The 13,204-nt window shown below is 39.1% G+C and overlaps 1 protein-coding gene across 1 annotated transcript in view; it reads right to left on the bottom strand.

Moving 5' to 3' along the window:
* The window catches only part of SLC25A12 (solute carrier family 25 member 12), a 91,377-nt gene extending 79,277 nt beyond the window's left edge, over nucleotides 1-12,100 (bottom strand). The window contains exons 1-2 of the mRNA XM_027128293.1: nucleotides 12,028-12,100; nucleotides 11,027-11,080 (exon numbers count right to left, since the gene is read on the bottom strand). Coding sequence (XP_026984094.1) covers nucleotides 11,027-11,080; nucleotides 12,028-12,039 — 66 coding nt within the window. The 5' untranslated portion in view covers nucleotides 12,040-12,100. The remainder of the gene's footprint in view (nucleotides 1-11,026; nucleotides 11,081-12,027) is intronic.
* Nucleotides 12,101-13,204: the final 1,104 nt, after the last annotated feature.

The raw sequence follows: 13,204 nt of genomic DNA, 5'->3' as shown, positions 1-13,204 counted from the left end.
TAAGGAAAAAAAAATGTTAACTTAAAATTCAATGACATGAATGAGTAAACCCAAATAGTCTAAATGATATTAAATTACCTGTTTAAATGGTTTAAGTTCAAAAACAGATTTTATTTGATGTTCGATATTTCTAAAAGATTTTCCAGAGACTATACAGGAAAATTCTGACAGGCTGTGACTAGAAAGTTGGTTACTTTTAAAGAAATTATACAGTGTGTCAAGATAAAGAATTTTCTTTTTTCAGTAATACCAAAACAAGGTAATATATCTAGAAGCACTACTTATTAAGCCGAAAATCTGCTTAAATCAAATCTTTCAGGTTACTTTGTTTTCACTTTTAAAACATTTATCAAGCACCAACTTTGTGCTGGGCATTAGGCCTGGTACTAGGGATGTAGAGATCAAAAAAACTTAGTTCCAGCCCTCAAGCTGCTCAGAGAGGATGGCATGATGGACACTGAAACTAAGGTCAGAAAACAGGGACTAAGCCTGGGTCGTTAACTAATAGAGATTTCTTGAGCAAACACATAGCTTCTCAGAGTCTCTTTAACAAGAAGTTACAGAAAGATAGATATTTTTGTAAGGGAGAAAATGAGATCTTGAACACCAAAGTACTTGGAAATTGTAAAGCTAATGCATATTGACATAGTTATTCTAAAATGCTTAGAAGACACAGAAAAGCAGAGGATCCCAGTTTCCCTCTTGCGTATTGAATTTTTCAGCTTCTGCTCGAACATGGAGGAGTTACTCTTCTAACTCCTCACCTTTATCCAAACCAAGGTTTCTTTGGGGTTGACTTCCACTATTCTTGGGTTTACCAGAAAATCAGTCCTGACTGGTCTAGGCAGCTTCATCTCTGCTCAGTCAACATGTGGCTGTAATATGAGTCAAAACACACTGTTCCTCCATGACTTTGCTCCAATTAAGATACACTGACATTTTCAGATCTTAACATCCTTGCAATTTCAGTAATTCTCAAAGGACAACCTCACAAAGTTCAGTAACTACAAATATCACGTAGAGCATTTCCCATATAGAAAAATGAATTACATGAACAGTGGAGGAGAAAGACAGGTACCAAGGCAAGAGCTGAGCATATGAAGCTAATCCTCTTGCTGTCCTTCACTATCATTACTGCTCTTACTCCTAATGGAAGCCAAATTTAGTCAGGAATGCATGCCCTTTCACTACACACTCTATGCAACAAGCAAAGACCGCAACAGATCCAACAACACAAACCCTGTTACAATAGTACAATGTGGAATTCATCTATCATAAATAATATTTTAATGAGAAAAAATAATTTTTAACACATATGGTCACATAAATTTTAACAACTCTATTGAGCCACATTAATTTTTTTAAACAGAGATTTTAATTAGTGACACAAAATTTTTCTGATATTTACTAAAATCTACAAATGCATTAGGAAAAGGCAGTTTTATACATCTAATTAGCACTTTCAGTTGCATATTTCACGTATACTAGAAACAAAACCTTCTATTTAATTTTGCAAAGAAAATTCTCCAGAAGTCTTCCTTTCTCACTCTGATTGCTTCATGAAATACTATTCTCTTTTTGCTTTAATATATGTATTTTTTACTGTCCATTACAGCAAGTCCTACTGTCAGCTACTAAACAATGCAATTTCTAATAGAATGAGGAGGTGTAAGACTCTCGTTAATCACTGAAATCAACTAAAGCTACCATAATAAACTAAGTCTATCAAAACAACCCCTAAAAATGGCCAAAAACCTTGTAAATAAAATAATGACCCCAGACAAGTCAATAACTGGAACTAGAATGCTTCTCAGGGCAGATTAAGTTGAATAATTAATTTGCATTGTTTTTAAAATAAATACTTCAATCTCTTGGTCTAAGTAACCATGGGAACATACAAGGAGCGTACAGACTTATAAGCCGGGGCAAATCACGTTTGGCAATCAAGGTGCAGCTCCTAGGAGTACAGAATGCTTTACTGTTGGTAAGCCTTGATTAAATAGCAAGATTTCTGCCATGGAGAAAGAAGGCCCTTTATCCTGGTAGGGAGCAAAGACAGATCAACAAAATGCAATGTAGGAACCTGGCTTGGGTCCTGATTTTAAAAAAGCAACTTTAAAAAAATCAAACAAGGGACTTCCCTGGTGGCGCAGTGGTTAAGAATCCACCTGCCAATGCAGGGGACACGGGTTCGAGCCCTGGTCCGGGAAGATCCCACATGCTGTGGAGCAACTAAGCCCGTGTGCCACAACTACTGAGCTTGTGCTCTAGAGCCTGAGAGCCACAACTACTGAAGCCTGTGTGCCACAACTACTGAAGCCCGCTCACCTAGAGCCTGTGCTCTGCAAGAAGAGAAGCCACCGCAATGAGAAGCCCGCGCACTGCAACGAAGAGCAGCCTCCGCTCGCCACAACTAGAGAAACCCCACGTGGCAGCAACGAAGACCCAATGCAGCCAAAAATAAAAATTAAAAAAAAAAAAGTTATCTTAAAAAAAAAAATGAAACAAGCATGGAAATTTCAACGTGAATGGAAATCCATGTGGTTAAGGAAAAATTTTAGGTGTGACAACGTATTGTGGTTTGGTTGGCTTTTCAGAGTCATCATCTTTTAGACACAGACACTAAAGTATTTATGCATGCAGTGATAGGATGTCTGGAAATTGCTTCAGAATAATCCAGTGCAGCTGCAATATAGATGAAGCAAAATTAGCTATGATAGTTGGTGAAGATCAGTGATGGGTACATAGCAATTCATTATGCTACCTTCTTTAAATTCATATATGTTTTAAATTTTCCATAATAAAAAAGGCTTTTTAAAAGGTTACAAAAAAACGAGATGATTCTACACTTACTACCATACCTGTATTGCCCTACAATATTAAGTAAAAAAGGCATGTTGTATTAACATACATAAAGCAAGTCTCTTCCATTTACCATACAACCTTGAAGAGGTTGCTTAACTGTTCTGGGGCTCAGTTTTCTCATCTATAAAATGGGAATAATAACGGCACCTACCTTATAGAGTTGTTCTGAGGATTACATATGATTTGTATAAAACACTTAAAACATTGCCTAAGACATAATAGTAAGCAAACAATAGCACAGTCCTAGAAGCCCAATACTGGCCATGGCACTGGTTTCAGTGAACGATGTTTCAGAAATTTCAGCAGCACTAAGTAAAAGAGAGCTGGACAGAACAGGGAGATGATGATTTTTTTAAAATTACACACGTAAAGAATGAATTACAAGTCTCTCTTTCACATCTGTGTCTTGGTATTTCTTGGTTGGACTATTTTTCCTTCTCTGATTCAGAAAGAACAACTGAAGGTTCAAAAGAAAACTCTACATATATCTTCCACAGTCTCCCAGTCTTAAGACCATGGCTCTACCCCTTCTCAGAACCTACAGACTTGTGAGAAATTACCTCTTACGGTGGTATTTCTGAATGTGGGGATTTGTGAAGATCTTCAGACTTATATCTCAAGAATGTGAGTAGGACTTCCCTGGCGGTGCAGTGGTTAAGAATCCGCCTGCCAATGCAGGGGACATGGGTTCGAGCCCTGGTCCGGGAATCCCACAGGCCGTTGAGGAACTAAGCCTGTGCGCTACAACTACTGAAGCCGGCGCACCTAGAGCACGTGCTCCGCAACAAAAAAAAAGCCACCGCAATGAAAAGCCTGTGCACCACAACGAAGACCCAACACATCCAAAAAAAAAAAAAAAAAAAAGAATGTGAGTAATTAACTGATTAAATGTACATAATCATAAACACTTACTAGCATCTTAGTCACTTTATAGGTCCAACACAGTTACCTGGGGAACACAAGGGACTGAGATCCTTTTCAGGAAAGAAAGTCCTCACCTCAGAAGAAAAGGAAGGGGACAAAGAACTAAGCTTTACTAGATTCTCAATGTGTCAGGCACTATTTACACATTACCTTATTTATCTTCATAACATCCCTACATGCTAGATATGGTTACTCTTTCTTAGACAGATGAGGAAACAGACTCCAAAAGTAATGTAAACACCTAAGGTCATATAGCAAAAAGGGATCAAATAAGGATTCAAGTTCTGGTTAGATTACAAAGCCCATGTAGGTTCCAGCTACACTCTGTGGCCTCCTGGATGAAAAGGAGTCAACCAAGGCCCAGCTCAAGATATTCTAAGAGTGCTGTGGACAGGAGGAAATTAAACTGAAAGAATCACAGTCTACTCAAGGCAGTCATCCACAAGAAGGTACAGAAATGTATGAGAAAGCTTACATTTCAATATGATCTATCTAAATACAATGTATTTAAAATATAAATTGAATCATTCCACTTCCAAGGTGAAGGACCTTCAGCGGTTTCCATGACACTCTTTATAAGAAGAATCCAAACTCTTCTTCATGGCCTACAAACAAGGCCCTGCTTGGTGTGGCTCCTTCAGCCTCATCTCTTACTGGCCATGCACCCCCTCACTCACTGATGCTTCAGGCACACTGGCCTCATTTTTGTTTGTTGAACATACCAAACCCTATCAACATCTAGGCCCTTGCACTTGCGGAACTCTCTATACCTACCTTTCAGTTCTCAGCCCTAATATCACTTCCTCAGGGGCCTTCACTAGCCACCATCTTGAAAAACTATCACCTTTTCCATCATTCCATTTATTGGACTTGTCACAATCTGTAGTTGGTTTTGGTTTGTTTATTTGTTTCTCAGTGTGTGGTCTTTGTTATTGTCTGTCTCACCCCTACCTAGAATGTGAGGTCCTACCTTCACTAAACTCCTCTATCTTATCTACAAAGGTAGAACCACACATATGACTGGCCTATCACATAGAAGACAATTAAAAATGTATTGATTGGTAGTAGAACATAGATGGCATTTAATAACACATTTTTTCATCTTTTCAATTATTTTTTAATCTGTCTAGCTGATTCAAGGATAAAGTCTTCACTATGTTGCTAGTATGCCCTTAATGCCTAACACTTTTTTATTAATAAGAACTCTACATAGTTTACAGCAAATACTTTATAAACTAAAGATAAATGTTATCATCTTCAATTCCTATAGTCTGAAAAACTGGTGAAAACCTGTTATTCAGTGTGGCTAAGAAAACTATAGATCTCCTTCTGTGTGTCTCTTACTGGGTTCTACAACCCAATTTACACTGCAAAGTCCTTTTTTAACTTCAGGTTCTGAATTACTAAGTTCTTACTTTTTAAATTATTCACTTGCTCAAAATTTAATACATATACATTGAAATTTTGTTTTTATTTCCCCCGAATTCTTTCCCCAACCAAGTTAACATTATCTATCCTTCCATACCTTTCTTAATGTCCATTAAATTATATCAAACATATATGTTTAAATATACATACAACATATATGAAGTAATGTTTAGAAAAGTAGAATCATTCTACATAAACTTTTTTACATCTTTCTTTCCTCATTTATAGTACACTGAAAATCCCTCTAAATCAGCTGGAATAAGCCTGACTCATTCTTTCTCGTGTCTGCATAATTTTCCATGTTATGGTTATTTCATAATTTTTCTACTGCTTCCCTTTGATAGCATTTATTTTGTCCCCCCCTTTTTTTCTATTTTTTGAGGGACAATTGAGTGCTGCCACTAACAACCTTGTACATATATATTCTTATGAGTATTTTTATTTCTCTGGGATAAATATCCCAAAAGTAGGACTGCTTATTTAAGTGGTATCTTTTTATTTTAAACCATTGCCAACTGCTTTGCAAAGAGTCTTTGTTTCCACAAATGCAGTATGAGAGCACCTTTCTTCTCCACATTTGGCCTCAGTAGGTGTTATCATCTTTCAATACTTGCTAATCTTATTAGAACTGTAATATTGTGGTACACATTCTACACTTTGGAAAACATAGTCCTAACTCATATTTCAACAAAATAGAAAAGTCTCCTGCTAAAAGCCCTGCTTAATTCCCTTCTCAGCCACAGGTTACTGCCAAAAGTAAATAAATACGTAATATGTAAACAAATATTTATTGAATAAAGCACATTTCTTTCAATCAAAAATTTATATGTTATCATAAAAACCCTAAGGAAGAATCACTCTTTGCTTTACATTAGCAGCAGCATCTTCTATACCTACTTTCTAATGTAAAATAAACAAGATAGAAAAAAATGCATTTTCATAATTTTATATGGGATATGATCTTCATTGTTACATTGGTGATAATGAAAAAAAGAACAGGATCAAAATAATATTTGGTTTCTACATTGCCATACATTTTTGGTCTAGCATATATAACAGTACAGTCTCAACATGTATTGCTTTTATCACAGAATACATTGGTAAATGAACAACAGAAAATCTATCAACTAAAAAAAAAGACAGAGGGCTTCCCTGGTGGTGCAGTAGTTAAGAATCTGCCTGCCAATGCAGGGGACACGGGTTCGAGCCCTGGTCCGGGAAGATCCCATGTGCTGCGGAGCATGCCTGTGTGCCACAACTACTGAGCCTGCGCTCTAGAGCCCACAAGCCACAACTACTGAGCCCACGTGCCACAACTACTGAGACCGCGCACCTAGAGCCCGTGCTTGCAACAAGAGAAGCCACCGCGATGAGAAGCCCGCGCAACAAAACGAAGAGTAGCCCCTGCTCGCCACAACTAGAGAAAGCCTGTGCACAGCAACGAAGATCCAACGCAGCCAAAAGTAAATAAAATAAATAAATCTATAAAAAAAAAAAAAAGACAGAGATCTTGAAAAATCATTCACTTAAAACAGTTTTTTGTTTTGTTCTGGTTTGGTTTTTTCGGCCCCACTGTGCAGCTTGCGGGATCTTAGTTCCCAACCAGGGATTGAACCAGGGGCCACAGCAGTGAAAGCGCCAAGTCCTAACCACTGGACAGCCAGGGAAGTCCCTTAAAACAGTTTTTTGATAAACCTACTTTGCCACAAAGCACAGACCAAACCAGATTAACTCTTCATTTTGAAATTCGTCAGGCTTATAACAAACAGCCTGTGACATTCCTGTTGTCCTCACCTCACCTCCCTCTTCATCGTTTCTATTGTCTCCTTTTGCTACTGTATACCTCTGATGTAGCAAATTTGGTTAAATGATAGTGTGTGGGTGAGAGAGGTAAAAGAAGGCATAAATCAAGAAATGACAGTTGTAAGGGTAGCAACAGTAAAATATTAGTTTGACAGATGGTTGTAAAATTATAGCAGTCTAACACATAAGAATTCATAGCTTTGCTCCAATTTTATGAACTTGGGTGACAGGAAAAAGCAGAATCCTAGTGAATATTATTGTTCTTTTTTAATTAATAGAAAACATAGCTCATCAAAATTTGAGAAACAATGAACACAGACAAAATAAACCTATTTCTCTATACTCAAACCATAATGCTTTACTCTCATGAACTTGCACACATCATTCCATTAAACATAGATACAACAGCACTTTCAAACAGGAATATTTTGCTGTTTACAAAACAAATGATTTTTTGAGCCACACCGACTATTCGTGAATTTAGACAGTTAATGCCACAGATCTAAATTTTACAAAAGAGAGCTTCCAACTACATTCTAAAATTCAAAATTAACTCTTCTCTTTAAGTAGCTCAAATGACCCTGAACTCAAGTGACCCCCAAATCCTACCAAAACCAAATTATACTAATAACAGAATAATCTAGATTTTAGTCTTTGACTATACCCTTTTTGTGAAACTCTAAACTCCCATGGGATCATTCTCCCTAGTTCCCCTCCTCCTCCTTCCACTTCAATTGAGGATATCACTTATAAATCAGTCCCTTATTCCCTGTCTTGTTTATTTTATAAGTAATCCCCCTAACCCAAGGATTCATCTACCACCTGTACAAATTTGTATCTGACTTTTTTTTTTTTTTTTTGCGCTACGCGGGCCTCTCACTATTGTGGCCTCTCCCATTGTGGAGCACAGGCTCCGGACGCGCAGGCTCAGCGGCCATGGCTCACGGGCCCAGCTGCTCCACGGCATGTGGGATCTTCCTGGACCGGGGCACGAACCCGTGTCCCCTGCATCGGCAGGCGGACTCTCAACCACTGCGCCACCAGGGAAGCCCCTGTATCTGATTTTTACTTACTGGGACACGTTTATTTAGCAACCAAACTTCAAACCGCGCCCCCCCCCAAATTCCCAAAATAGATGCCTTATAAATTAACATCTATTCTAAAAATGCCAGATTCACTACTCCTTCCTTTACTTTCACATTTAATACCAAATTCAATTGATTCATCCCTTCCAAAGTCCCTGGTATTGTCCTTCCATTCCATTTCCTCAGCCATCAGCCACTCCTGGTCATTATCTCCAACATGAATTATTTCAATAGCCTCTTAACTGATCTCTCTATCTACTTCCAACCTCTCCATACTTTATCCAACATACACAAAGAGCTGCCAGAATTCACCACTTCAGTTTGCCCACTCAGAAACCCACAGTGCCTTCCTACTGTTGCAAACCTAAACTCCTTGGCCAAACGTTCTAGGGAGTCACAGTGTAAAGGTACTGTTTTTCATCACCTAAGTAACTGGATTTCTTCTTCTTTAACTTCTTAAAAAACACAGCTGTTGTTAGACCCTTACATACCTCTAGCTTTCAAAAGTCATCCCATTTCAAGATCCCACAAGTGGCAGAGTATAAGGGTTAAGAAGATGGATTCTATAGTTTGATTTGAATCCAAATCTCTACCACTTATGAGTTAAGTGACATTAACCAAGCCAATTAACTTCATCTGTTTAACAGGGACAACAATGCTATCTCGTAAGGTTGTTATGAAAATTAATAAAATACCCTTACCTGAAATATTGTAAATCAACTACATGTCAATTAAGAATTTTTTTAAAGAAAATTAATATAATACCCTTAAAAGACTAGGTCAATACCCAGCATACTACAGAATGATCAGTAAATTATAGCCACTGTCATTATTATCACATGACCACAATTATCTGGACAAACCAACTTGACTGTCATACCAGAGGCTATGCATTTGCCTTCATTATTCTTGACTCCCTCTACCAAAAACTGTGGGAGATGGAACCCGTCTCAAAGAGGAGCTTGTCATATGTCCATTACCATTCAAGTCTTGGCTCAATCCTCCCCTGTAATTATTCAATATACTAAACTAAATACAAGTGCATACATGGCACACAAATAATCCTCAGTAAATATATGTAGCAACATTAAGTTATAAAGAAATGCATAGTTAGTATGTATTTTTGCCTATTACCTCTAAAATATTTATAAACCATATGTATCTAAAACAAAACTTTCTAAATAATGTTCTACAGCTTCAAGTAACTATAGTTTGAAGTATTTCAGACAGAAATTTTAAAATCTATGTTACTTGCTAACTGCCCTCAAACTGATTCAACTAAAGCTGCTTCAGCTACTTGACGGTAAGTTATCTCCTCTGTCTCTTACCAATAACTCTTGGGTCAGTGCTTTACAGTTAGTGCTGAACATGCAATTATAAATTCCACAAAGTTTCAGTATAAAAAATAAGGGCATCATCAAAATAATGTGTAAAAAGATAAGATTTAAAAGTTTTCAAAAAGCTAGGCACAGTCCCAGCTCTCTCTGTATTTGCATTCTCCCCTCTCCCCAAAAACCAAATCCATACAGAATCACAGATTTTTTCCATAGGATTTTTAAAGCTGAAAGGACTTCAGTTCACATTCCCTTATGGCCCACTGAGTCCTACATGAGAAGATGAAGCCCAGGAAAGCCAGATAATTAGCTTACAGGTACCACAACCAGACAGAGGCAGGGCTGGCAACTAACACCTGGGTCAGTGCTCTGTTCATCACCTCCTGCAGCATTTTCAAATGATTTCTTCCATGCCTACTTAATTTAGAAAATAAAATGAACTATATCACATGAACTCCTCATAAAGCAATTGAGTACATGGTGTGGTTAACACTGACATATTTTTGGTTATTTTCAAGAACAACTGTGAGGAATAAAGGTTTTGAACCATAAATAGAGCATTTCTATCACAATTACTTTTGTTCTGGAAATGATGCTTCCCTTCAACAGATTTTATAAAATTTAAGATTCTCATTTTCACTAATTGGTCATCTGTGAAGCGTGCTCCCCAACAATAGCTTAAGCAACTCACATGTCTCAGATAAAAATGTCATCTATTCCAGGCTGATCTGTATATGTTAGAGTCTGTTCCTAATATAGAATCATAGACTTTTGCAGTTGGAAAGAACCTTGGAGATCACCTCTCATTTTACAGAGGAAACTAATACCCAGCAGGGACCTGCCCAAGGTCAAAGTTTCTATATGAGAACCATGTCCAGAATAGAAAGTTCTTAAAAGAAGATTTCAGAGAAAAACACAACATTTGGTAGAACACCTTAGCTTGTCTCCCTTTATATGTACTTAGGTACAATTTCCTGCACGCAGAACTTTTGAAATTTAAGAAAAGAAAGCAAAACAAAAAAACTAAGCCAATTTTTTAGGCGTCTACAGCAAGTCACTGATCCTAAAAACTTAGCAGAAGTGAAGGTGTATCCTTGCAAGAATCCCAAACAGTAACATTTTGTAACACAACCCCCAATGCCCATGGACATAATATAAATAAACAGAGGGTGAAAACACACAAATTAAGAACAGTTATAATATTCTTACCTCTGTAACAAATTACACAGTTGCTTAGAAGTAGGAAAACTTTATAAGCACACAGCTTTCAAGGAAAAAAGAATTTTAATCATCATACCTATCAATTGCACAAGAGTGTCAATACATTTTGAAATTTTATTTTGGTCACAATGGTTAAGAGAAGATGGAAATCCTTTTTAGTGTTTTTTTTACATGTCTTAAGTCATGTTAAAAAATGTGAGGGAAATCTTTTTATAAAAACGTAATAAGAGACTTATAATCTATATTATCTATTGTCAAGTTCTTAAGAATACATGAAAATAGAACATTCCTGAAAGTTAAGGCCTAAAAAGTACTAGACTTATATCTCCCCTACCAAGAAAAAGCACAGCCCATAAGCCAATTTACCTGTAGGAATATGTTTCTTAACTCCTGAGGATCACCTCGCTTGGTTGTCTGCACCTGTAAGAAAAAAAAAGCCAGTTAATGCTTCACTAGAGACCAGGCAATCTCTTGAGATTACAGTTCACAAATGCCAGCAATCAATGCTCTTATCTTTTATAAGGGCATTTAGCTTAAAACAAACCAAAAGCACTAATACTGATAACAACTGTCAAATTGGAGCTCTGTGACCACAGGGTGGAAAGACAGGTGTGAAGAGCCTAAAATATAGCAAATCTACCACATAGATTTCCCCTGGACTGGAAAGGGAAGGCCATGAGGATCAATCCCCTACCTATTCCACATCCACCAGCAACACATTTGGCAACCACCCACCTTCAAATCAAGAGGCCATTAAGGCTAGTAGAGACAACAGGAAAGTTGAAACTCCCAAATTAATCGCATGGCCTACTGGCCTTTCTTCCCGTGGAAAGCAATCCAGAATATAATTATCTCCACGCCCCTCTCTTTCTCCACCCAACCTAAAATCATGAAAACCGCTGCAACGTTTCTAAATACTTTAGCCATCCTGCCACCTGCAGCTCAAATGCCAACCACTGCCCCCTGCTCCAGAGGCCCCAAAATACTCAATTACTCACCCCCTCCCCCACCGCGGTACACAGATGCCTTAGGCATCCCCGGCTATATATGCCACTTCCTCCCACTCCCTTTCTGATGCCCTCCAACCCCTGGCTCACAATTCCATGTACCCAGGGCAGGATACTACGCTTCCTTCACCGACCTGTGGTCCTTACAAGCCCCTCCAACTCAAAATCCCTCCTCCTTCCCCTCCCCCGGCCGGGCATCCTCTCCCTCCAGTCCAAGCCCCGCACGGCTCTCCCTGGAGCCCCAGGACACGCTATCTAACAATCAGGCAAAGAAGTAAATAGGAAGAGGTGAGGGGCTGCAGGCACGGTCCCCGGAATGTCTCTTATGAAATAAAGACAGCAGCAGAGAGTTAGAGTCACCTTGACCGCCATGCTGTGCTCAGAAGCCGGGGACGAGCGAGTGAGCGAGCAGGGCCGAGCTGTCAGGGCACGCGCGCGCCGCCTTCCCGGCCGCGCCCGCCCTCCCTCCCGCTCGCTCGCCGGCGTCGCGCGCGCCTCTATGCAAATGAGCCCGGGGCGGGCGGGGCCGGCAGGGGGCTCGGCGTCCCAGCCAGAAAGAGCTGGCCCGCGGGGCGGAGGAGGACGTGCCTCCCGCCGGGGAGACTGGAGGACCAAGCCGTGGGATTCCGGCGTGCCGCTTGATTGCCGGCAGCTGAACAGCCGCCAGGAAAGCCCCAGGTCTCTTAAGGCCTCTTAGTGGGTGTGGCTTTGGGAGACGACTTCAGCCAAAGTCGTTTTCTCCTGAGACTTAGAGCAACACTTGGGGCCTAGATTGAGCAAGATTTCGAAGGATCAAAGAACATGTTCCGTTTGAAAGAATAACAGCAAATGAATTGATGACAACTAAAGGGAAATACTGACAATAAAACAGATTGGGAACCATTCACTCTGGGGAAAGCCTAAGTAAACATAACTTGAGAAATAGGTCCTTAAATTGGCATGCGATGAATACGCTTAATATACTTGTGCTTCGTGTACTGTTATAAAGCTTTATTAGTAGACTCCACATTCCTAATCACCCAAATCCTTTGTGCATGAGGTGGGGCACAAATGCCAAGGGGGGAAAAATCCATTTGACAGGGCTGGCACTGAATCCTGGCTCAACTTCCCTCTACATAAACATTTCCAGCCCTGTCTAAGAAAGGGTAGCTCTACTTTGAACCAAAATAATGTCTCTCAAACTGAGTCTTGCCATTATGACTATATTGAGCCAAATATTGAGTCATTCAACAAATGTTTGCTGGGCATCTATTATATGCCAGATACAGTCCTGCTTATAAAGAATACAAAGATTAATAACATATAGCCCTTACTGTCTAGGAGTTTACAGATGGTCAGTGCTTCCCCACAACCCCAAACCTAAGTGTATTTTTTTTGTTGGTTGATTGTGTTCTTAAACCAAGCAAGCTTCCTGTTTAAAAAAAAAGTCTAACAACTCCAAGGTTTAGCTTATCTCATTTAGCGCTATAATCCCTCTTTTCCATTTCCAGTGTTGAATCTCACAGGAGGCTTCCCTTTTCTCCAGTCTCACTAATCA

Source organism: Aethalodelphis obliquidens, unplaced genomic scaffold (assembly GCF_003676395.1).
Source record: "Aethalodelphis obliquidens isolate GAN/ISIS:26980383/991018 unplaced genomic scaffold, ASM367639v1 scaffold2, whole genome shotgun sequence".
NCBI lineage: Eukaryota > Metazoa > Chordata > Mammalia > Artiodactyla > Delphinidae > Aethalodelphis > Aethalodelphis obliquidens.
The sequence above is the reverse complement of the archived record's forward strand: the minus strand, read 5'-3'. Positions and strand labels throughout refer to the sequence as shown.